General features: G+C 43.1%; 1 protein-coding gene across 1 annotated transcript in view; it reads right to left on the bottom strand.

Moving 5' to 3' along the window:
• The window catches only part of LOC144600567 (transmembrane protein 33-like), a 110,937-nt gene that overhangs the window by 76,910 nt on the left and 7,353 nt on the right, over window positions 1-26,674 (bottom strand). The window contains exons 3-4 of the mRNA XM_078412300.1: window positions 24,642-24,829; window positions 22,005-22,072 (exon numbers count right to left, since the gene is read on the bottom strand). Of these exons, the coding sequence (XP_078268426.1) occupies window positions 22,005-22,072; window positions 24,642-24,829 (256 nt within the window). The remainder of the gene's footprint in view (window positions 1-22,004; window positions 22,073-24,641; window positions 24,830-26,674) is intronic.

Here is a 26,674-nt window from a genome sequence, read left to right as displayed (position 1 = left end):
CAAATAGCCAAAGCAAAACTTCCGGGATGATTGCACTGAAGGCACAGATTCCATTTGCAGTGTGGTAGTTGGGGAAGCTCAAGTAATTATATAATACAGAGATTTAAAAACTACCCAGCTATCATCTAAAAACATTAATCTGGTTTAATAATATGGTTCAGGAAGTCTTCTGCCTTTTCTTGTTTAACACCAGGCTCACTACTGTAGTTGCCTCTCAACTGTTCTCCAAAGTAGCTGAGCAAATCTTTATTAACATCCAGTTTGGGAGATAATTAGTGAGGGACAACAAAATGCAGACCTTGCTAGAAACATCCAAATCTCATGAACAAATAAAAACAAATCAATGATAAAACATTTACAGATGCAATTTAAAGATTTCCTTCCTCAAATCTTATCATATTAAAACCAAACAGATTTAAAAAAGGAAACTAAATTACTTCTGCGTAAAGGAAATGGGAAGCTGGCTACAGGCCACTGGCCACAGCTGATCTTGAGGGACAGCAAAAGGAGAAAATGATCAATACTAACCTGGTGATTAAAAGCATATTTACAAAAAGATATGTGAAAATTTTTTAAAAAACTGACCATTGACTTTTCCCTTTAGAGTTTAAATTCAGTCAGATGTAATTACATTTTGAATTCTTGTAATACCTCACGGTTTATCCACAAATCATTGTTAATGGTTTATTACCCAAGGTGTCTTGGAGATGAATTAAATCCACAGCTTTAAATCAAAAGAAATTCCTTTCTGCAGCTTGGCTGACTATCTTTAAAGCTATAGTCTGATTTTTTCTAATCTTTAATTATGATCATTGACTTTATGTTGTGAGGCATTCATGTTACTGCCCAATGTAACTTCCAGCATTACCAGTGAGTTGTGATCAATGCATTGCATTTATAATTCACTGTTCGAGATAATTATTCAACTATTCCATTTTATTTCCACAATCTCTTACCAATGAAATTAAACTATTTACTGTCCCTCTTTTCCTTATTGTAAATTCAATTACCTGCCCAAGTCCAGCAAGCCCATCAGTCCCTAACCAGGACAGTATACCATAGTTAGACACAAAAAGCTGGAGTAACTCAGGACGGGCAGCATCTCTGGAGAGAAGGAAGGGTCTTGACCCGAAATGTCATCCATTCCTACTTTCCAGAGATGCTGCCTGTCCTGCTGAGTTACTCCAGCTTTTTGTGTCTATCTTCAGTTTAAACCAGCATCTGCAGTTCCTTCTTACACAGTATACCAGAGTGGTGGGAGAAGAAATCACAACAATAATATATGGGCAAATGTGTCCATTTGCAACAATTATATCAGCAACTGGGTTTTTTTCTCCCTCTTGTCAACTCTCCCACTGAAACCCAACTTTGTTTTTTTTTTCTTTACATGAAGCATTGAGTAAAAGGTGCAACACAATCTTAACTGACTCCAGAGAAAATTAACAGATGGAAACAGTTTCACCATTAGTTTTGGCCAAATTGATTATTGATAACCTTGCTGGTTATCTCCAAGATATTGAATGGAATCAATAGAGGCTGTCACCCAATCAGAATTATTCGGCTCTCACCAAATCCATTTTCAGTCCTGTACCACTACCGCACTTCTGTCAAACTAATTTTCTTGCCATTGGTTAAAATTAAACAAAGAAAGGCTTTTGGCATTCTTTGAACACGTTTTGTGAAGACATAATCCATATACATCAAAGTATTTCTGAGCAATCAATAGGCATGGTATAATCAAGAAAATTCAAACGGCATAATGTAGAAACATTTTACATCAAGTTAGTTTGAACAAACATAAATGCATAAGTGAGGGGGGGATGGAGTGGGTGAGGGGGGGGTGGAATGGAGTGGGTGAGGGGGGTGGAGTGGGTGAGGGGGGATGGAGTGGGTGAGGGGAGATGGAGTGGGTGAGGGGGGATGGAGTGGGTGAGGGGGGATGGAGTGGGTGAGGGGGGATGGAGTGGGTGAGGGGGGATGGAGTGGGTGAGGGGGGATGGAGTGGGTGAAGGGGGATGGAGTGGGTGAGGGGGGATGGAGTGGGTGAGGGGGATGGAGTGGGTGAGGGGGATGGAGTGGGTGAGGGGGATGGAGTGGGTGAGGGGGATGGAGTGGGTGAGGGGGATGGAGTGGGTGAGGGGGATGGAGTGGGTGAGGGGGATGGAGTGGGTGAGGGGGATGGAGTGGGTGAGGGGGATGGAGTGGGTGAGGGGGATGGAGTGGGTGAGGGGGATGGAGTGGGTGAGGGGGATGGAGTTGGTGAGGGGGATGGAGTGGGTGAGGGGGATGGAGTGGGTGAGGGGGATGGAGTGGGTGAGGGGGGTGGAGTGGGTGAGGGGGATGGAGTGGGTGAGGGGGATGGAGTGGGTGAGGGGGATGGAGTGGGTGAGTGGGGGATGGTTGGGTGAGTGGGGATGGAGAGGGGGCGTGGGGGATGGGGACGATGGAGTAGGTGTTGGGGGGATGGAGTGGGTGAGGGAGGGGGATGGAGTGGGTGAGGGAGGGGGGATGGAGTGGGTGAGGGAGGGGGGATGGAGTAGGTGAGGGAGGGGGGTGGAGTGGGTGGGTGGGGGATGGAGTGGGTGGGTGGGGGATGGTGGGTGAGTGGGGGATGGAGTGGGTGAGTGGGGGGGTGAGTGGGGGATGGGAGGATGGAGTGGGTGTGGGGGGGTGGAGTGGGTGAGGGAGGGGGGTGGAGTGGGTGAGGGAGGGGGGATGGAATGGGTGAGGGAGGGGGGGTGGAGTGGGTGGGTGGGGGATGGAGTGGGTGGGTGGGGGATGGAGTGGGTGGGTGGGGGATGGAGTGGGTGGGTGATGGAGTGGGTGGGTGGGGAATGGAGTGGGTGGGTGGGGAATGGAGTGGGTGGGTGGGGAATGGAGTGGGTGGGTGGGGAATGGAGTGGGTGGGTGGGTGGGGGATGGGGAGGATGGAGTGGGTGTGGAATGGGTGAGGGAGGGGGGATGGAGTGGGTGAGGGAGGGGGTGGAGTGGGTGGGTGGGGGATGGAGTGGGTGAGTGGGGGATGGAGTGGGTGAATGGGGGATGGAGTGGGTGAGTGGGGGATGGAGTGGGTGAGTGGGGGGGTGAGTGGGGAGGATGGAGTGGGTGTGGGGGGGGTGGAGTGGGTGAGGGAGGGGGGGTGGAGTGGGTAAGGGAGGGGGGATGGAGTGGGTGGTGAGGTGGAGTGGGTGAGGGCAGATGCTGGGTGAGTGGGGGGGAGGAGGATCGAGTGAGTGGTGGGGGAGGGGAGGGGGCATGGAGTGGGAGAGGGGTATGAATGGGGAGGAGTGGGTGAGGGGGGATGGAGTGGTTGAGGGGGAGAGCGGGGATGAAGTGGGTGAGAGGGGAGATGGTGTGGGTAAGGGCGGGTGGAGTGCGTGGGTGGGGGGGGAGGGGATCGAATGGGTGAGGAAGGGGGATAAAGTGGTGGAGTGGGGAGGAGGAGGGGGGATGGAGTGGCTGAGAGCCTGAGACTGCAGGTGAAAAGGGGGGTTGAGGGGGATGGAGTGGGTGAGGGGAAGGGGGGGGAAGTCGGGGAGGGTGCTACACCAATGCAGGAGAACTTTGGGCCCAACGGATGGCCGCCGCCGGATCGGTGCGTGCTCGGTTGGGGGCGGGTTGCCATTTTGTGTTCATCTCTGGTGTGTCCGCAGCTGGGGGAGGGTTGCTATGTTGTCTTTAGCTCCGGCGCATGTGCAGTTGGGATGGACAGCCATTTTGTGTTCAGCTCCGACCAGACGCTCGACGCCCGATTGGTCCGGGTCCCACGTGGGGGGAAGGTGCCAACGCTTCCCACTCTGATTGCTTGCCGGCAAATCCTGATTTGCTCCTGCCGTTCATCCCCACGTGGAGTCCATTGATTAGCTATAACCTCCCGCTCGACACCTTGGTCGACACTTGGGCTGGGTCCCCACATTGGGTCGAATGATTGGGCCCTACCTCCCACTCGACCCCCAATTGGTCCAGGTCCCACGTGGGGGGAGCGGTTACTTCCCGCTCAAAGCAACTGACGTCGCAGTGAGCTGGTGCTGCTGCTGAATTAGGGCACAGTCTCAAGGACATCCAAGAAAGGATTTAACCCGTAAAAAGCAAAAACATTCCAGATAGGATTTATTTTATTTTTTAGGGAAAAAAAAATTTATTTCAAAGAACAAGCTCGATTTTGCCATGTCACGATGGGAACCCAACGAGGGATGCACGTCTAGTTGGATGAAAAACAAGGGTGGCGCTTCCCGTTCGCCGTCGCTTGCCGCCGATCAGTGCTGCATGCACCTACGGCTCCACGGATCACTAGGGTTGCTGTGTGCGCGGTTGTTGCTCCGCGCATCCGCAATTGGGGCCTGTTTATGTTGAGTGGGGGAGGGGCGATGGGGGTGAGGGGAGGGGAGGGAGGAGTGGAGCGGGAGGGGGGAGTGAAGGGGGAAGTGTTGGGGACAGTGCGGTGGAGGGGAGAGTGGGGGTGGGGGATGGAGTGGGGGAGGAGGGGGGGATAAGGGGGATTGAGTGGGGGGGAGTGAGGGTGCTAGACCAACATAGGAGAGGCTTTGGGTCCACAGCTCACTGTGGCTGCAGCGCTGGCACCATGGGGCCGAGGTGAGTGGCACCCTCTCCCTTTCCTTGTCCCCCCTCGCCCGCCCACGGCCCCAGGAGACACTCCTCGCCCGGCCGCCCATTTTTAGAAAAGACCTCGGATCCATCTCGACCTCTTTATTTTCCGTAACATATTTATTTCATTGAAATTGTTTTTTTGATTTTTTTAAAGCAATTTATTTTAATGAAGAAATGCGATTTTCCCATGTCACGCTGGAAACCCAACGAGGAATGGGCCTAACGGGTCCACCTGGTCTAATATATATATATATTACATATTACTAAAACTATTCGTTTATGTGTGATTGAGGGATGTTAGTCTCAGGGGTATTTGTCTGAGGGATGCGAGCCGATGCCTGTGAACTGTATTTGTGCCCCCGTCACACAATTTTAGGACCACCTTACTCACCTTTGTCCTGGCGACCCTTTCATCCAAGTTTCATTCAAATTGGTCTTATATATTTAATGTTAGTGATTTTAAAGATTACAAATCACCTAAAAAAACAATTTCTTGCCATGTTCAGCATGTGACGGCACAATGGGACCCGCCCAAGTGACAGCCAATGAGGGAGGGGAGAGCTCACGATGACTGCCGGGGGCAGGACCCACCAGAGTGACGTCCCACGTGGGGGGAAGGCCCCCATTAAAAAAAAAACGTGCATGCTTCCACCTGTGATGTAGCGTGGCGCCAGAGGATCCCCCCGCCGCCCGCCACCAATCAGCGATGCATGCACGGGGCACAAGTAAGTTGCTTTTGCCGCCAACGAGTCCATGGATCGGTAGGGTTGCTGCGCCCGGTAGGGCCCTGGGGGACACTTGGGGTGGGGGTGGGGGGAGGGAGGGTGCGAGACCATTGCAGGAGAGGTTTTGTGGGAGTTTTCAGGGGCGTTGAGAGGGGGATGGAGTGGGTGAGGGGAGGGGATAAGAGTAGGGGGGGGTGGTAGTGGGGGAGGGGAGTGTGCTAGACAAATGCTGGAGAGGTTTTGGGTCCACGGCTCGCTCTGGCTGCAGCGCTGGCGGCACAAGTCCGAGGTGAGTAGCACCCTATCCCCTTCCGTGTCTCCCCTCATCCACTCCTCGACCGGCAACGGGTTTCGTCATTTGGAAGGGGTTGCCCCAGGAGAGGCTGCAGGAGAGATTTGGACCCAACGGGTTCACCTCGGTCAGGTGGGTTGCAGGATCGTCAGTTGGGACAGGGTTGCCCCAGGAGAGGCCCGCAGGAGAGATTTGGACCCAACGGGTTCACCTCGGTCTAGTTTTATTTAAATCTCTTATCCCACCAGGACAGAAATTGCATTTTGCTTAAAAACACGTAATGGCCATGTGAACAAACTACTTCCTCAGAAAAACCCAATACAATACAAGAGATTGAAAAATAAAACACGAGCAGATCCAGATGTCACGCATACTTTTCCATGTAATATAAACTATTATATTTATAAAGCATGTTCAGCATAAGATGTGATTAATAAGAAAATTTACTTAGCTTGAAAATGTGAAAGAATTTACAATATTATTTTAATTGTCAAATCCAATTTATATCAGCTCTGAAAGAGTGCAAAAGTGCCACTCATGGTCATGATTGCCTGCACATCAATTATTTACATGGAGAACACACAGAATAATTGATAGTCTCTTCAGAATAAAAAGTTGATGAAACAAAGGAAACAGGTAAAATTCTAATTTGGCCCAAAATAAATCTCTCAACACAATTAAACTGCAAAAGTACGATCCATGCCAACAGAAAGCCTGTACTTCTTTACACAAGAAATTATAATTTGTGGAAAATCTTACAACTTAAATTCTTCCTTGATATATGGTGACAAATAAAAAGAAAATACAAATTACTTTTATTGAAGTAAACAAGTTGCAAATTATTTAGTATAAAAGGTAAATTTATTATAAGAAGACATGAAATTGCTTACACCTAAGTGCTGTGCCATCCCTAGGTCATTCTATTACTTTCAAAGATTAAAGCTATAAAATCTCCATTTTCTCACACCAAGGACAAGTAAATTTCAGGCTTGAAAAAGTAATAAAACTTGTCAGTATTTTCTGAAAATGAAATTAACTGTGTGTCAAGATGTTACAAGAAGTGATAGATGGGTGTTTAAAAAAACTGAAAAATGTAAATTTTTGTTAAACCATGAGAAAAAATTGCCTTTGCAACAGTATGTTGGAAATGTGAATTAAGAAATAAGTAAATGTCTTGGTTTACCAGTAGAGACAAAAAGAGGGTGGATTTATCTCTGAAAAACCAGGAGATCCACGATAAAAGTTTTGTATATTACGAGTGACAGATTTCACATTCAGTATGGGGCACATCCTCATTAATGACCAAAGCCATTGTGCAATTGTAGCTGACTACTTGTGCTTGGAGCAACCCTGGGCTTCACAAACAGACTACGTTTTGGGTTCCTGTTGGAAGACCAAGAATGGGGCCAGACTGGAGGAAACAGTGAGGTTCAGGGGAAAGCAACTGACAAACTCAAGCAGCTTGCTGGAGAGTGAAAGAACTCACCTAATATTTTCACACATCCAGACTGCCCAAGTTATCCCTGCAGTATTAAATGGACTTGAAAACATCACAACTCCACCGGATTACAAGAGAAAAATATTGAAGAAGATAGGAGTTTCATTACATAAATGCCGGCGGATGAATTGAATCGAGTCATTGAATGGGAATAAAGGATTATACTGAGAAAGTTAGATGAGAAAGGATAGGGGGGGAGTGGAGCAGAACATGGACTCAAGTGGCTGAGTCACTCACATTTCACACTGTATATAATTTGGCACAAGTATGTCATCAATGCAGCAAAAAAAACCCTACTTCTATTAAAACAAAAAGGAGCAAAGATGAACATTAAAGAAAACGCTGAAGTGTTCAATACAAAATCTGGCAGCATAAAGTACTCTTTGCAGTAGCTGACTGCTCATTATTATTCCCATGAATTAATATTTGAAGGAAGATGCTTTAATAGAAGCAGCTAAAAGCCTTTTATGCACAAATTTTGACAAACTGTATTAAATAAAAGGAATGAATGCCAAGTATGGGGCTTCCTGCCAAAAGCAAGTTAAATGGCTTGTTGTGCTGAAACAATCTGAAGATTAAAAACGTCTCGTGAATGACAACAACACACCAGAAAATAAAATTAATGCAGTACTTTCATTAGTAGAATTGCATCTCCATGTGTTTTCTTCTATTATATCTGGAAAAACAGTGGAACAATGGCCTCTTGTGTCACAACAGGCTTTTAGTCAAATCTCCAGCATCCCAGCACACCTCTGTACAATTCAACCCAATGCCGCTACTCTCTTTAATGAAAACAAACTAGGCAATAAACCAATTGTTCCTCAAAGCTAGGTCCCTCTTGCAACAAACAGAATCTGATAAGAGAAAATATGCTTTCATCTAAATGTGTTTTTTTAATCAATTATGTCCAACAGATAAAATGATAGATATCTTTTTGGAAGTAGGTTTCTAATTTACTCAACAACTGAACAAATATGAACAAAAAGGCAAAGAATTTTCCATAACACTTTATTGCTATTTATTGAAAGCCTTTACCTCAATGCATATTATGATTAAATCATTCATCAACAGATCAAAGGATATTTCATTACTGTAAATTAGGCTTTCCAGCTTGTTGACATTTTTTCCACTAACTGTCCTATTTAAAAACGACAATAATTTATGAGTTTGCATTTTCTGACTAACATGAAGATATCTACAATTTGAACTTGCTGCATTGATCACTATGCATCAAAGCAACTACAGAGGCAAGATTTTTTATTACTGCATTCAATCGGCACATTGAAGCACACTGTTACCAGATGTTCACTGCATGTTCAAAATACAAACAGTTGTGTAATTTTTATTAATTTATGCACTCTGTAGCATGGTCACATATCAAAAGGAAATAATGGCACACCTAACAAACGAAAATGAGAAGTAAAAATAGGACTTGCTCTCCATGAAAAAATCCCAAACAGGAGGCTAATAAACCCAAGGTGGTGGTTTGAAAAAAAATAAAAAATTCCCTATGATTACAATTCAAATTTCACATAGCCAGAGCATAATTGAAACAAAACTAAATTATTTTTCACATTTACATTATTTCACAAAAGTGGCATCATCCACTTTTAACTAAAACTGCCCATGTAAATATTTACAAGTCAAAGAATCAGAATATCAAGTGATAGTTTAGTTCAATATTGTTAATAAATGGCTTCAATAAGCTACAAGTTCATAGAAAAGGAAATGTAACATACACATGTAATGAAATTATAACCTATTTTTAGGAATACATTCACACCAGATGTTAGCTAAGACAGGAGTTTTTCGCTTCATTCACTGCCAGAATAATCAAGCTGGATTGATACTATTGATTAGAAGAGAAGTAATATTTTCTTTATGTTCAATAGTTTTGGAAAGCTTAAAGAAAATGAAATATGATGATCACCAAGATGGCTTTTGACATAAAAGATAACATTTAACATTTAAATAATTTGTTCATAATCAAAACAGAGAACGAACACCTGCTACAGAATTCAACTGATTAGGAATTGAAAATAAGTTTTCATTTAAGCACTTTAGGTGAAATATGGTCACCTACTGAAAAACATTTAAAAAATATCTCATTACTCAGTCAAGAACTTTATTTCATAATATGGGTTTCATTTGAGGTTTTGATTGTTAATTGAAATATTGCTATCCGTTTGCCACATATAATGCCGTAAAATCTGCCTTTGCTGTAGTAAATCTCGTCAAATTTAAAATCAAGTAAAACCACAAATTCAGTAAGCATTAGCCAGTAGATATTATCATTGAACACTGCTGCTATCTAGTGGATTTCCAAGGGATTGCAACTGTACAAGAGCGGCACGGTAGCGCAGCGGTAGAGTTGCTGCTTTACAGCGAATGCAGCGCCGGAGACTCAGGTTCGATCCTGACGACGGGTGCTGCACTGTAAGGAGTTTGTACGTTCTCCCCGTGACCTGCGTGGGTTTACTCCGAGATCTTCGGTTTCCTCCCACACTCCAAAGACGTACAGGTATGTAGGTTAATTGGCTGGGTAAATGTAAAAATTGTCCCTAGTGGGTGTAGGATAGTGTTAATGTACGGGGATTACTGGGCGGCACGGACTTGGAGGGCCGAAAAGGCCTGTTTCCGGCTGTATATATATGATGATGATGATGAAGAGAGAGGACATTAGAAAATTCTCTGATGTCCCACAAGAGGGAACTACCAATCCTGACTAAAAGTAGGAAAATCTAATTAGGATTCTAAATTCTTTAATATTGGAAAAAAAAAGCAAATATTCTGATATTACCTATAAGCAAATAACCTGGAATGGAGAAACCTGCCATTGAGAAATTAAATATAGGAAGATTATATTTATAAATATAGAAAATATATGAACAAGAAAATGTGCTGCTGGGTCCATGGAGTTTATCATATTACCAAAGTAACCTCTAATGCTCCCCATTCACCAACTATGATGCCGTCTCTTGGGAGGGTACTTAAAAAGCCTTAAAAAGAGGAAATGAATTGTGAAATTCTTTGTGCGTGTGTGCGCGTGCACATACAGAAAGTGCAGGTAATAAAGCTGGGGTAAAAAGATGATACAAAGTGCTTCAGTGACTCAGTGGGTAAGGCAGCTTCTCTGGAGAACGTGGTTAAGTGACGATTCAAGTCAGGCCGCTTCTACAGATTGTGGTGGGCAGAGGAAAGTAAGTTGGAATAGAGGTGAGTCAGGACATAACCTAGCACCCCTGGGATGGCGGGACTGTCGTATGAGGAAAGATTGAAAAGACTAGGTTTGTATTCACTGGAGTTTAGAAGGATGAGAGGGGATCTTATAGAGACATATAAAATTATAAAAGGACTGGACAAGGTAGATGCAGGAAAAATGTTCGCAATGTTGGGGGAGTCCAGAACCAGGGGCCACAGTCTTAGAATAAAAGGGAGGCCATTTAAAACTGAGGTGAGAATGAACTTTTTCAGCCAGAGTTGTGAATTTGTGGAAAGGGCAGTGGAGGCCAAATCACTAGATGGATTTAAGAGAGAGTTAGATAGAGCTCTAGGGGCTAGTGGAATCAAGGCATATGGAGAGAAGGCAGGCACAGGTTACTGATTGTGGATGATCAGCCATGATCACAATGAATGGCGGTGCTGGCTCAAAGGGCCGAATGGCCTCCTCCTGCACCTATGTTCTATGTTTCTATGTTTCTAAATGATACGTGGATACATACAGGTGAAGAGTTTCTTGAGGGGAAAAAACCCTGAATTCAGTTTGCAACATGGAACTCCATTAGCTCACATTAAAATATAAAGCTTCAGACATTGAATCAGTTGGTCTTTTTGAAACAGACAAATATGATTTTTTATTGAATGTATTCTTACACAAATTTTCATTAGTGGAGAGCAGTAGCTGTGATTCTAATTTCCTATACAATCTATCTGGAGTTGGATAAAAATGCAAATCAATTATATTCAATTTGGTCATTTTTCAAGCAAAGTTTTATTTTCAGTCTCGAATTACTGATCATCCTGAAATAATTAAAGGAGTGATTAACCTTTGTCCAGAGGAATAATGTATTATCATCATATTCTACTCTAGCCTGGAGAGTTGGACAGTCAGCCTCTCGTTGAACGTTAGTGAAATTCTGTGATCACTTTGGAGGATGCAGAATTCAAGAGTGGAACAGAACAGTATCGTGCAAGAATAGGCCTTTCGGCCCACAATGGATGTGTCAAAAATGATGCCAAGGCCATCATTTATCTCCTGGCACCTGACCCATATCCTTCCATTCTCTGCACGCCTTTATAAAAATCTTTTAAATGCCACTAACATATCTGCTTCGACCCCTAACCCTGGCAGCGTATTCAAGGCACTCATCACCCTTTGTGCAACAAACCTGCCCTGCACATTTCCTTTAAACTTTGCCACTCTTCTTAAGGCTATGCTCTCCAGCATTTGATTTTGCCATCCTGAAAAAACAGATTCTGACTGTCTATCCTATCTATACCACTCATATTTTTATAAACCAATCAATCTCCCTGCAACCTCCACGGTTCAGAGATAATAATCCAAGTCTGTCCAACCTCTCACTCCAGATAATACTACTTAATCCAAGCATCATTCTGGTAAACTTACTCTGCACCCTTTCCAAAGCCTCCACATGCTTCCTGTAATGGGGTGACCAAAACTTCACATAATGCTCCAAATGTCGCCTAGCCAAAGTTCCCTAAAGCTGTATTATGACTTCCTGGGTCTTATAATGCCAAACCTGTGAAAGCAAGCATACCATGTGCCCTTTTTAGCACTCTATCGACTTACATTGCCATTTTTAGGGAATTATGGACTTGGACCCCAAGATCCCTCTGTACACCAATGCTGTTGAGGGTTATGCCATTAATTGCATATTTCCCCCTTACATTTGACCATCCAAAGTGCAACACCTCACACTTGCTTAGATTAAATTTCATCTGACATTTCCTCGTCCATTTCTATAGCTGATCTATATCCTGCTATATACTTTGACAGACTTAGACAATAGACAATAGGTGCAGGAGTAGGCCATTCGGCCCTTAGAGCCAGCACCACCATTCAATGTGATCATGGCCGATCATTCTCAATCAATACCCCGTTCCTGCCCATACCCCCTGACTCCACTATCCTTAAGAGCTCTATCTAGCTCTCTCTTGAATGCATTCAGAGAATTGGCCTCCACTGCCTTCTGAGGCAGAGAATTCCACAGATTCACAACTCTCTGACTGAAAAAGTTTTTCCTCATCTCCATTCTAAATGGCCTACCCCTTATTCTTAAACTGTGGCCCCTTGTTCTGGACTCCCACAACATTGGGAACATGTTTCCTGCCTCTAATGTGTCCAACCCCTTAATAATCTTATACGTTTCGATAAGATCCCCTCTCATCCTTCTAAATTCCAGTGTTTACAAGCCTAGTCGCTCCAGTCTTTCAACATATGACAGTCCCGCCATTCCGGGAATTAACCTAGTAAACCTACGCTGCATGCCCTCAATAGCAAGAATATCCTTCCTCAAATTTGGAGACCAAAACTGCACACAGTACACCAGGTGCGGTCTCACTAGGGCCCTGTACAACTGCAGAACGACTTCTTTGCTCCTATACTCAACTCCTCTCGTTATGAAGGCCAACATTCCATTGGCTTTCTTCACTGCCTGCTGTACCTGCATGCTTCCTTTCAGTGACTGATGCACTAGGACACCCAGATCTCGTTGTACGTCCCCTTTTCCTAACTTGACACCATTCAGATAATACTCTGCCTTCCTATTCTTACCACCAAAGTGGATAACCTCACACTTATCCACATTAAACTGCATCTGCCATGCATCCGCCCACTCACACATGTCCAAGTCACCCTGTAACCTCATAGTATCTTCCTCACAGTTCACACTACCACCCAGCTTTGTATCATCTGCAAATTTGCTAATGGTACTTTGAATCCCTTCATCCAAGTCATTAATGTATATTGTAAATAGTTGCGGTCCCACAAGTCACTTCCTGCCATTCTGAAAGGGACCCATTTATCCCCACTCTTTGCTTTCTGTCTGTCAACCAATTTTCTATCCATGTCAGTACCCTACCTCCAATACCATGTGCTCTAATTTTGCCCACTAATCTCCTATGTGGAACCTTGTCGAAGGCTTTCTGAAAGTCGAGGTACACCACATCCACCGGCTCTCCCCTGTCAATTTTCCTAGTTACATCCTCAAAGAATTCCAGAAGATTAGTCAAGCATGATTTCCCCTTCGTAAATCCATGCTGACTCGGAACGATCCTGTTACTACTATCCAAATGCTCTGCAATTTCGTCTTTTATAATTGACTCCAGCATCTTCCCCACCACTGATGTAAGACTAACTGGTCTATAATTTCCCGTTTCCTCTCTCCCTCCTTTCTTAAAAAGTGGGACAACATTAGCTACCCTCCAATCCACAGCAACTGATCCTGAATCTATAGAACATTGGAAAATGATCACCAATGCGTCCACAATTTCTGGCGCCACCTCCTTAAGTACCCTGGGATGCAGACCATTAGGCCCTGGGGATTTATCAGCCTTCCGGCCCATCAGTCTACCCAACACCATTTCCTGCCTAATGTGGATTTCCTTCAGTTCCTCCGTCACCCTAGGATCTCTCGCCACTTGAACATCTGGGAGATTGCTTGTATCTTCCTTAGTGAAGACAGATCCAAAGTACCGGTCAACTCGTCTGCCATTTCCTTGTTCCCCATAATAAATTCCCCTGCATCTGTCTTCAAGGGACCCACATTTGCCTTGACTATTTTTTCCTCTTTACATACCTAAAAAAGGTTTTACTATCCTCCTTTATGTTATTGGCTAGTTTACCCTCGTACCTCATCTTTCCTCCCTGTATTGCCTTCTTAGTCATCTTCTGTTGCTCTTTAAAAGAGTCCCAATCCTCTGGCTTCCACTCTTCTTTGCTTTGTTGTACTTCTTCTCTTTTATTTTTATGCTGTCCTTGACTTCCCTTGTCAGCCATGGGTGCCCCTTACTCCCCTTAGAATCTTTCCTCCTCTTTGGGATAAATTGATCCTGCAACTTCTGCATTATTCCCAGGAATACCTGCCATTGCCGTTCCACCGTCTTCCCTGCTAGGGCCTCCTTCCAGTCAATTCTGGCCAGCTCCTGCCTCTTGCCTCTGCAATCCCCTTTGCCATACTGTAATATTGACACTTCTGATTTTCCCTTCTCCCCCTCAATTTGTAGAGTAAAACTTATCATATTGTGATCACTGCCTCTTAATGGCTCTTTTATCTCGAGTCCCCTTATCAGATCAGGTTGATTACACAACACTAAATCCAGAATTGCCTTCTCCCTAGTAGGCTCCAGTACAAGCTGTTCTAAGAATCCATCTCGGAGGCACTCCACAAACTCTCTTTCCTGGGGTCCATTACCAACCTGATTTTCCCATTCTACCTGCATGTTGAAATCTCCCATAACCACCATAGCATTACATTTGCGACATGCCAATTTTAGCTCCTGATTCAACTTGCACCCTATGTCGAGGCTACTGTTTGGGGGCCTGTAGATAACTCCCATTAGGGTCTTTTTACCCTTACAATTCCTCATTTCTATCCATACTGATTCTACATATCCTGATTCTATGTCACCCCTTGCAAGGGAATGAATATCATTCCTCACCAACAGAGCGACCCCCCACCTCCCCCTCTGCCTACCTGTCTGTCTTTTCTATATGTTGTGTACCCTTGAATATTCAGTTCCCAGCCCATCCTCTTGTAGCCATGTCTCAGTGATTTCCACAACATCATATTTGCCAATGTCTAACTGAGCCTCAAGCTCATCCACTTTATTTTTTATACTTCGCGCATTTAAATACAACACTTTAATTTTGGTATTCACTTCCTCACAATCCATCACATTGACAATCTTGGAGTCATCTGCAAAATTACTAACCAGTCCGTCTATGTGTACGTCCAACTCATTTATATATAATGGAACAACTTTGTTTTTTTCTTGCGCCGAAACATATTCATTAAGCAATTCTTCACGAAACAATTTAGCACAGATGGCAGGGTCCATCAAAATCATAAAACAAAGTTGCCATGGGAGATTCCAACTTGCAAAATTATGAGTGGATATTGACTGCACGTTGGGAAAAAAAACATTAGGTGAAGCAATCATTACAAACTTTTACTGTAGTATTTTCAATAACAAGCAAGAATTCAAAGGGAAATATAGAGTTAGTGATTTGGACAAAATTTGCATATGAGCCCCCCTGCAAAAAGAGGCATTTCCAACCCATTGAAAGAAAAGTGCTCTGCTTTGAATAGGCTCAAAGTAGTGCATCTTGGTGTGATGAGCATTCCAATATAGCTTGAAGAACCAACAAATTTTAACCTTTTTGGGTGGGTAGGCAATTCAGTTAATTATGATTAACAGCTTCATTAGTATTCCTCGTGGCTGCCATGTCATTGGGCCCCAAGAACATGCACGATTATTAACCAGCAGTTACACTCACCTTTAAATACTCATTGATTCTTATAGAACCAAATATGCAGAATAATACCAGGCATTAATAACCTTGATTGAGTTTAACACCACCTGGCTAAGATAAACTCCTCGCTGAAAATTCTTCAATTGATTCAAAAATACAAACATAATAATTAGGATCCACCCTTTAGCCTGCTTCACTTTTCCAAAAGATCATAATAATTAGATTGACACCTCAACTCCAGATTCTTGCCCGGCTCTGGTAACCATTCACCCTCACTTATCAAATTAAATTCAAGGATCAAAACTAAGCAAAATGTGAATGTTTTCAGTAATGTTTGCTATATCATAATGAATATTAAGATATAGGGAATGGAGTAGTTACATCTGATTAAAAAAGAACCTTGAAAACTTATGTTGAAAAATGAAAATTCCCATTAACACCATTCCTTCATAAGAATATTGGGGGCTTAATAAAACAGTTTTTCAGTAGAATTAGAGTCTGAAACTTGACAAGATGTAGTTGAAGATGCAGAGAAGAAGCTTTCTTTTTGCAGAAGGCCCCCACATCCACAATCATTCTTTCCATGTCTTTAAGCAGTATTTAGGGAAAAGAGACTATTAGACTATGAAAACAAGAAAGTTTTGTTATAAAAACACATGAAATATGGACCATAGGTCAAAGAGTAGAAATGGAAAGTGAGTGAACAAGAGCATGGATAGTGCTCTGTAACGGCTAAGCAACAGAACTATGAAGACACAAAAACATGATTGCCAGGAAGACAATGAAACTTTACTGCAATGAACCCTTACCCAAGTTAAAATGTAATTTTAAAAAAACTGAAAGATTAAAATAATCCAATTAGAGAAATAATTTTTTTAAATTGCCAGATTCAAAAGCTGATTAAGATGGAATATGCACATCATTAAAGAAAGCCACAAAGTAATCAGATAATGGTGTTTATATGCACGAACTGCCAATTGAGGCAGATAATATAACAACATTTAATAACATTTGAACAGGTTCATGGTTGGGAAAAGTTTAGAGGGACATGGACTAAACGCGGGCAGGTGAGACAGTGTAGATAGGGCATCTTGGCTGGCATGGGCAAGTTTGGCCGAAGGGCATGTTTCCATGTTGTATGCCTATGACTAATCCAATTTTTCCCTCTGTAAAAACTGTCCTCTGTTTTCAGTAAAATGAATTACATTTCAAAACATAAATACTCTTGTTAATCCATGAACATGGAAGCCATTTACTATATAGCAAAGTCTTCCAGTCATCAAAGAACTCAATGATTAAAATTAGGGAGAAGAATGTCAACTAGCTCAAGGAGAAATCCTATTTTTCTTCAACATTTACCACTAGAACAGATTCATAGAATATCTCAACCAAAGTACGGCATCTCTGACCTTGCATTATTCCATCAGTTGTGCTCAGAAATGTCAGCTGAGATTAATTTTAATCTTGATGCAAAACTCTTGCCACCCTCAAAGTCAAAAATATTAAACACTTCATAAATCCAACTCACGAAACAAATAATCAAAGTAATGCATTTAGAATACGTTTTTCAGTATTCTGATAGTGAGATCATTTGAAAATAATCGTTCCTAAAAATTGAGATTCTAAAAATCATTTATAATTATTAGAGATATTATGAATATAACTGCATTGCAAATTAAATCCCAACCAGTGGAATATCATTGTATAAGAAATCACGGTGTTATATTGAAAAGTTGAAAGGCTTTGAATTTTATTTTGCAAACCTTCACATTAGAATTTGCTAATGAATAAATCAATTTCTACTGAAGGACAAACCTGACTGAATTATTAAATCATACATCAAGTCTAAAGTTGTCACTTTCCAACTACTGCATTGACAAGCCATATACATTTGTTAAGCATCTGAACAAGAGATATACTGCTGTTTTATTTATTTGGTAGAGTACAGATGGAGGGCTGCAATTTATCAAAATGACAACTAAATCTATCTTGTCATACCTATAGCTATAATAAGAGTGTGCCGAGATCAACAAGTCTTTTCTTCAAAATTACTGATCTGTAAATTGCCCTTGACTGTTGTGGCAAATACAAATCACTTTCCTCTGTCAATCTAGATCTTGCAAACATGACAAATATTTAGTACCTACAAAAAAATAAACATTACTAAGTGTAGCCTTTTTAAAAACATTTGCATTAGACAATAAAGGTATGACTAATGGACAAAACATTCAAAATAAGTGCAAATTTTTACAAAATATTTCAAAGGCATGCTACATCTCCATTAATACCAAAGACACATGTTGCTCAGCATAAATAATCATATTCAAGTTCAAGAAGTTAATTTGACAACTGATCAAATAATATACTGAATAACATCATAATTGAAGTAATATGATCTCAACTGATCAAGCACAACCTTTGTTACCCGATATGTACTAATATCTACCACCCCTATCCCACTCAATCTCTTCAGATCCACAAACTTTGTCCTTAATGATCAACATGTCAGAATTACTAATTAAAATGGAAATACTGGAAGCATCCAGGAGGTCAGAAGGTATCAAAGGAAGGCAAATTTGAATTAACCTTTCAGGGTGACGGCTTCAGTTAGTTGCCTGGTGTACGTCAGTGTGGTCCAGATTTCTGTATCTGAAAACTGCAGCAAAGTAGGCAATGAGCTGGAGGGCAAATGGTGGTGTGAATGGCCTCCCATGCTACCGCTGGACTCAGTAGTTCATGCTTGGCTCCTCAGCTTTATACCAGAGAAATGAATGGAACTGATATTGGGTAATTTGCCTTTTTTTCCCCCACCATTAACTACCTCTTAAAATCAATTTATCCATGCTGCATGTTGTCCAAATGAATCTATTACGAAACATTTAAGTACCATGTAAAGGTCTCTGCACCATGAGCTATCAGAAGGCCTTCATAAGCATCTCTTCGTCATGGCCCCAGCCCACACTCCTGGTTTCACGCCGCAGCTCGTGGACTGCTCTACCTGGTGAAACAGCCTCAGTGGTGAGGCTGGCAGGACATGCGAGCAGAGCCACTGTAAACGTTGGTGAAACCACAGGTATCTATTGAAAGGCAAATGCAAGGTGTATGCTGAGAAAGCACAATACAGCCCAATATTTCTCTGGGCCTCTCCACTGATGTCACATCTGCTGAGCTCTCCAGCATTTTCATTTCAGATTTCCAGCATCCACAGTCCTTTGCTTTTGTGAATGTACAGCCATGGCTTTTTACGTGGTGTCTTATTTCCTGTGGTATTACCTTGAATTTATGACGAAGGATGTAATAACATAGTTAACTCTCATTCATCCAGTATTTATGAGGAATTCTCATGCAATTGGTAATTTAAAGAATTATTTATTTTTGTTGTACTTTATCTTAACCTTAAAATATGGAATTTCAGTGTAAAACAATGATAGTTAAAAGGAGACGAGTTTTAGTTTGGCAGTTCATTTAAATGAATATGCATTAAATGTAGAATGTGATGCACAACTATTTCTCTGGAACAATTCCCATGCCTCTTGATCAGGAAGAGTTCCGCCTGATGGAGTCGATGGGCATCGTGTGCCCCTCCGATAGCCCATGGGCGTCTACGCTAGACCGCCCCCAAGGCGGACGGGGGCTGGCGCCCGTGTGAGGACTATCGACACCTGAATGATGCGACCGTCGGCGACAGATACCCAGTCTCACACATCCAGGACTTCAATGCTCACCTGGCCGGATCAACGGTGTTCTCCAAGGTGGACCTGGTGCTTGGGTACAATCAGATTCCGGTCCACCCAGACGACATCCCTAAGACAGCTATTATCACACCGTTTGGGCTGTTCAAATTCTTCTGGATGCCGTTCGGGTTAAAGAACGCTGTAGAGGCCTTCCAGCGGCATATGGACTGTGTGTGCCGTGGCCTGGACTTTGTATTTGTCTACTTGGACAACATCCTCGTGGCCGGCAGCTCGCGGCAGGAGCACTGCACCCACCTCCGCCAGCTGTGTCAATGCCTCAGTGACCACGGGTTGGCCATCAACTCGTCCAAGTGCCGTTTCTGGGTGATGGCCATCGACATCCTCGGCCAGCACATGACTCCACAAGGGATACCTCTGCCAGTCAAGGTGGACGCTGTCCACCAGTTTCCCCGTCTGACCACCGTGAAGGGCCTGCACGATTTCGTGGGGATGGTCACATTTTATCACCACTTCTTGCCAGCGGCAGCAAGAATCATGCGCCCGCTCTTCCACCTCAAGGCTGGTCAACGCAAGGAGGTCGAGTGGTCCGACGAAGCGGTGGCGGCGATCGAGAATGCCAAGGAGGCCCTGGCCGGGGCCACGATGCTCGTCCACCCACGGGAGGACACCCCAACCGCCCTGACAGTGGACGCTTCCGAGGTGGCGTTGGGGCGGTGCTGGAGCAGCTCATTGGCGGTCGCTCGCCTTCTTCAGCTGGCACCTCAGCGGCATTACAGCGGTTTCGACCGCGAGCTCCTCGCCCTGTACCTCACCATATGCCACTTTTGCTACTTCCTGGAGGGGAGGCCCTTCATCGCTTTCACCGACCACAAGCCCCTCACCTTTGCATTTGCCAAGGTTTCGGATCCGTGGTCTGCGTGACAGCAGAGACAGTTGGCGTACGTGTCTGAATTCACCACCTCCATCCGCTTCGTGGAGGGCAAGGACAACAGGGTGGCCAACACCTTATCTCGACCCACTGTCCACGCCGTTCTCCAAGTGGCCGATGGCATCGACTACTCCGCCCTGGCAGCCGCACAACTAGCGGACGAGGAGATGGCCACCGATCGCACTGCAGTTTCAGGCCTGCAGTTGGAGGACGTTCTCTGCAGTCCTGGGGGCACAACGTTGCTGTGCGATGTCTCCACTGGCCAGCCGCGACCCATCATCCCCGTCGCCTGGCTGCGCAGGGTGCTTGAGGTGCTCCAAGGGCTGGCCATCCCTCCATTTGGGCGACGACGGCCCTCGTAGCCTCCCGCTTCATGTGGCACGGGTTGTGCAAGCAGGTTGGACATTGGGCATGCACCTGCATCCCGTGCCAGACCGCCAAGGTCCTGCGACACGTGCGCGCGCCGCTGCAGGTTCTGCATTCATCGGCAGCGGTTCAACTACATTCACGTGGACATCGTGGGGCCGCTGCCACCGTCTCGAGGCATGACGCACCTCACCGTGGTGGACAGCTTCACGCGGTGGCCTGAAGCCATTCCGCTAGCGGACACCTTGATGGCCACCTGCGCTCTGGCCTTGGTGGCGCACTGGAATGCCCGGTACAGGATGCCGCTGGACATAATATCCGACCAGGGGCCTTGGTTCACGTCAGAACTGTGGTCGGCCATGGCATGCCTCCTGGGAGTTCACCTACACCACACTATGGCATATCATTCGCAGGCAAATGGCCTGGTAGAACGCTTCCACTGCCAACTCAAGGCGGCCCAAAAGGCACGGCTCACTAAATTGAACTGGGTCGACGCCCTGCCGTGGGTTTTGGTGGGGATCCGCACCGCACCCAAAGAGGACTTGGCCTCCTCCTCTGCCGAGTTGGTGTATGGGGCCCCATTGTCGGTGCCCAGGGAGTTTATCCCACCAGCACAGGCCCAGCTGGAGCAGCCTTCGGCCGCCCTGCAACGTCTTCAGCAGACGATGGGCAAGCTGGCGCCGGTGCCCATGTCTTGTCATGGGTTGTTATGTGTGCACGTTCCTTCTGCTCTGGAGGACTGCCAGTTCGTCCTCCTGCGCAGGGATGCTCATCGGACACCTCTCCAGCGGCCGTACGAGGGTCCCTTCTGGGTCCTTGAGCATGGCTCGTCCACATTCATCCTGGACATGAGGGGTTGGCGTGAGACCGTTTCCGTTGCGCGGTTGAAGCCAGCGCACATGGACATTGATCAGCCAGTGCTGGTTGAGCGGCTCCACCCGCGGGGTTGCCCCCCCCCGTCTTGGGTATACCCTCCGGTGTCTGCTCCGTCCCCTCCACCTGTCAGCCGATCGCCAGTTCCTGCGCCTGGCATGGTGCGCACCTGGGCTAGTCGCCTCGTGCGCCCCCCAGTCTGTTTCGTGCCTCTGGTTCTTTGGGGGGGGGGGGGGAGGGGGGGTTCCTGTGGCGGTCCCTGGGGATTAGGCCACTCCTTAGCTCATCCCCCTCAGCACGAAATGGAAAGTGACACGGGACTGCCCAAGGCTAAGGGGTTTCTCCTAAGGGGTTTTATCATTCATCCCTTCTGTGGAACCCGTGGTGTGTGGATGCAAGTTATCGGCATTAAAGATCCCTTGAAACCTGCTTGGCGTCTAGCCATATTCTAACTGTATCCAGGCCACTACAGCACTGCAGTATTAGACAAAATTATAAGAAAGTGCATGAGAAATTAAAACTTACATCTAAGATTTTCCGATTGTAAGCAGTTGCGTGAAGCAGAGAAAACACTGCCACTGGTACCAAACATACTGTATAAATCTGGATAAGGAAAAGATTTAGAAACAAGTCAAAGAAATAAGATAAAGTGTCATATTATTGAGAAATGAGCTGTCCAGAGAAAAAATATTTTTAAACTGTTAATTTGTTGGTGTACATACGAATCAACTATAGAACTGTGCCATTAAGCTTGATCAGATTATTAGTTACTAATTGGCATTTGAAAGCATAGAATACAAATTATACCGTTTCAAATTCTCAGAAATGTCTTGCTTAACCTCCTGCTGCATCCACCACATCTTTAAAATTTGAATTTACTGGAATGCTGATCAGGTTAATTTCATCCAAACAACAATTATTTTAACAACATTAACTCTTTAAAAAAAAATATAAACCTACACTGGTAGTTTGTGGATTAATAAATATATTTTGCAAATTCATAAAAATGAATACATACTTTATAAACAATATCCATACTTAACTAACTGTTTGGATTCTGTTATCAATCATTAAACTATGGAAATTGTGACATTTAGGAAACAATATCCTTTTCTTATTCTTAACACTTCTTTTGGCAGCTGCCGCCATTTATAACCAAAGGATCTTATAATTCACAGGATCTAACAACTTAGCTGTACTTGGGTATATCTATACTGACATTCAATAAGCTTATCATTGATTTAATAGCATTTGCCAAATGACTCTTGACACCACTGGGGAACAAAGTAATTATCAAGCTCAGATTTAAAATTGACATTTGTGGAAGAGAACGTTTACACCTATTTCCCCTGAAAAAACAATATTTTCCTCCTGAAAAATCTGTTTCCATTTTTGGATGACAGCCTTTAGGCCTGATCTCATGAATCTGCAAAAATACTTTCCGTCTATCCAATGATCTGTCCTCAGTAATATGGAAACTTTAATTAAACTGTCTCTTCACTCTCTAAATTGCAAGGAACGCAGCCCAAACTTGATCAACTTGTTACCAAAGTCATCTCTAAAGCCAATAATGTTTCTTAAATTAAAAAAATGCTCAGTTGGTCTGCCAAATGTAAAATATTTAAGTTTTAAACAGTAGGAAGATTAGTTATTTGCGGTTAAGACCATTATAGAGATGCTATTAAGTCTGCTGGCCTACTATCTATCGAAACACCAGTCAGAGACAGCTCCACAATTTTATGTTTACCTTTCTACAAGGATAAACACTATACCAGCTCAACTGAGTATAGAATTTGCCTTAATCAAAGAGGATAAATACTCATTGCCTCAGACATGTCGAAAATTCCAATGTCATTGTATCTATTATTGGATCATTAGATTGCCAACTGTTTTTTGTTTACATGTAAATATCGCTTCTTCTTACCTTCCACTTTCCTTCTTATTCCTCATCAGATTTGACTGCCTGCTGATCACAGCCTAATACAATTTTCCTTGCTTTCCTGCTTTCTATAGCCCAGTTCTTTTGACATTCTTCATTGACATCTGCTCTTGATTTCTGTTTTCTCAATGGTTTCAGACTGATGGCCACGTCAAAATATCAATGTTCTTTATATAGTAGTGTATAATAGCTATAGAATCCAACAGTTGAGTTTTTTGGAGTAGTACAACCAATTAATGTTTATCACTATTCAATTTATTTGCAGAAATGAATACATTTGAACAATCTAATTTTAAAGAAAGTATTTAAAGCATCTGAATGCTATTAAAATAAACAAATGTGTTTGGTATTTATTTTCTTTGGCTTATCCTATTATGAAGATTGAAAGAGGTACTATTAGTAACTTAAGACAGCCTGAACAATTCCCTGCAAAAAGGGTCATCTGTAATCTTGCATGCACTGAGAAAATTTTGTTCAGGGACATAAGTATTTAACTATCTGGTCCTCTCAAAATGGCTACTTAAGTATTCCCCGTGGGAAGTGAAAAAAAAGTCAAGTTTCATGTTAGCCTTGCAAATTGTTTACCCACTGAAAACATTTTCTACATCTCCATCTTTGAAGTGTGATGCTAACCATATTACTGTTAGAAATCACAGACCAAATAGGAGATTTACTCTATCTAACTTTAAATAACTATATGAAGAGTTGTATTTTTCCACATTTCTATTGATTATTAGAATATTCTTTTATAAATGTCAATAGTAAAGGAGTAACTTAGCACAGCACCAGAAAACAGCATGAGAATTAAAGCACAATCAACTGACACAAGGATCAACTAAGTCTGTGCCAAGTTGGCCATGTAATAACTATTTGACACAAACAGGTTCTATTTGACACAAAAAAGTTAAGTAAATTAAAAAAAAACACAGCAAGCTGGATTCGTAATGTTAATGAAGGAAAATTAATTTCTTCATTGCTACATATATCATTAAACGTGTGTTAATTCAAATGGTTGAGAATCCAGTAAAAAAATCTCCAGTATTACATTAGTATTTGCACACGCACAGGAAGGTGAATAAAAACAGCGGAAGGAACCAAAGATATTCTCCTCAGCCAGACCTTGTGGATCCCCAGATTTTGTTTTACCTTTTAAATCTTCTCATACCATTTGATTGCCATCGGAAAAATAATTCAGTTTACACAATGACCACAGTGAAGGATACAGGTAATAGGATAGGAGGTAATAAAGATAAGGGAGTACAGGAAGTAGTGACAGCTATCCTCCAGGAGTGCCTGTGTGATATAGGCTCTGCTGAACTGGATTCTGGGAAGCCTTTGGTGCAAGCGGCAAACACTGGTCAGGGCATTAGCCAGTAATGCTCTCTGGTAGAAATATCCATTTTCAGCAACTCTATGGACAAGAAACACAGACATAAAACATTCAGTTTCTCTGTTCAAAAAAAATGTATAAAATTGTGTCATTGAATTGCAGTACCATTCAGTGGAGATGCAAGTTAGTCGAGTTACCATTAATGTTAATGATTTTTATAATTATTTACTTTGTTCATTTAAAAAAAAATAACTTGTATTTGTCTCCTTTGAAGAGCATGTTTTTTCAGAAAGTCATCTGGGTGTCTTTCATGTGCAACCATGTAACTATCTACAAGAAACTGCAATGTAACTTAACAAGAATGCAATATGTACCATGTTTTATTTTGCCTAAAATATAGAGATACACTGCAAATCTAGGTCCAGAGAACTTGGGTGCATCCTTAAGAGTGATGAGACTGAGAGCCACCCATATATGGAAAGATTGCGGCCAGAGTTAATCCAACTAAACTGTACTATTTGTCAGACTGGATTACCAATGATTTTTTCATTGACTTGTAGGGGTCCACACAGGGAACCTGAGACCAAGGGCTATCTGCAGCATGACACAAATCCTCAGTGACATGTCGAAATCTGTAGGCTTCACTCACAAGCTAGAACATCCAACAAATTGCTACTGATAGTGTTTTAGAATGTTGTGAAGTTATCTGGCTGAAGTACTATATTATTAAATTTGCCATAGATGACTTGATCCTAAACTACCATTGCAGAGTATGTCATCTTGTAAACAACTCTTCCCATTATGGAAATGAGATTAACCCTACATTGGGTATACAGCCTGTACGCTGTACTCTTCATAAGTAATAAAGGTGAGAAGTGCATATGATGATGGAACAAGCATGCAATGCCACTATTCCACTGTCATTAGCATCCATGTCCGGCCTACTATGGCCCACCACTGGTGATATGAACTTCAGTAATAGCCACAGTGTCAACCTGATAATAGCAAACACTCAGCTCTCAATCTATAAATATATTTATGCCTGTTGTGTGGTTGATATTCAACAACATATGGAAAATATATTCTTCATTAGCTTTACGAGTGATCAGTTTTTAGCAGAAGAAACTATAATGACCAAATCGAGTCATTCTTGTTGCTAAAATATTTTGAATGCCAAGTTTCCAATGCCACAATAGGATTTACTCATTATTAACTGAAGAGTCTAGCATCTTCTCTGAAAAGCTAAGGGAGAAGATTAGGTGTACTTTCACAAATACAAAGAACTAGAAATACTCAGGTCAGGCAGTGCCTGCGGATATTTCTGGTCAATGATTTGATCAGAACTGGGGAAAAGATGAAAAAACATGTCCAATCAGATGACAGAGATAGGAAGCAGTGAACGGAACAAAGGCTCTGCATGTGATGGGGTGAAAACCAAGTTTGTCCAAATGACAAATGTTTTCAGTGCTATTTAGTTACTAGATAATCAAAGGCAGCTGGAAAGAGAGAAAGCAAACAAAATAACAAGCAGTTGCAGGAAGTTTTAAACAAGAGAATGTAAGGAATAACTGTCAGATCAGGCAGCACCTTGTAGAGATAAACTGGTAATGTTACTGTGCAAAACCTTACATCAGAACTGGCTGGGAAAGTCTTTTTTATCCGAAATTGTCAAACTCAACATTGTGCCCAGGAACGTAATGAGGTACTGTTTCTTGAGATTATGAAGGATTTCATTGGAACAGTATAAAGAGCCAAAGACAGAAGAAAGAATGCGAGTGGAATAGAAAACTAAAGTGACAGGCAACTAATAGCTCAGGTTAGAATAAGTGTGAAAGATATTCACAATCATTTGTAGAATTGTGTTATCGCACAAAACAACAGCGATTGCAATTTTGGAATATGGCCTAACTTTAAAATGAGGCAAGT

This window comes from Rhinoraja longicauda, chromosome 15 (genome assembly GCF_053455715.1).
Source record: "Rhinoraja longicauda isolate Sanriku21f chromosome 15, sRhiLon1.1, whole genome shotgun sequence".
In the NCBI taxonomy this organism is placed as follows: domain Eukaryota; kingdom Metazoa; phylum Chordata; class Chondrichthyes; order Rajiformes; family Arhynchobatidae; genus Rhinoraja; species Rhinoraja longicauda.
Note: the sequence above shows the minus strand (reverse complement) of the source record. Positions and strands in the feature narration are given on the sequence as shown.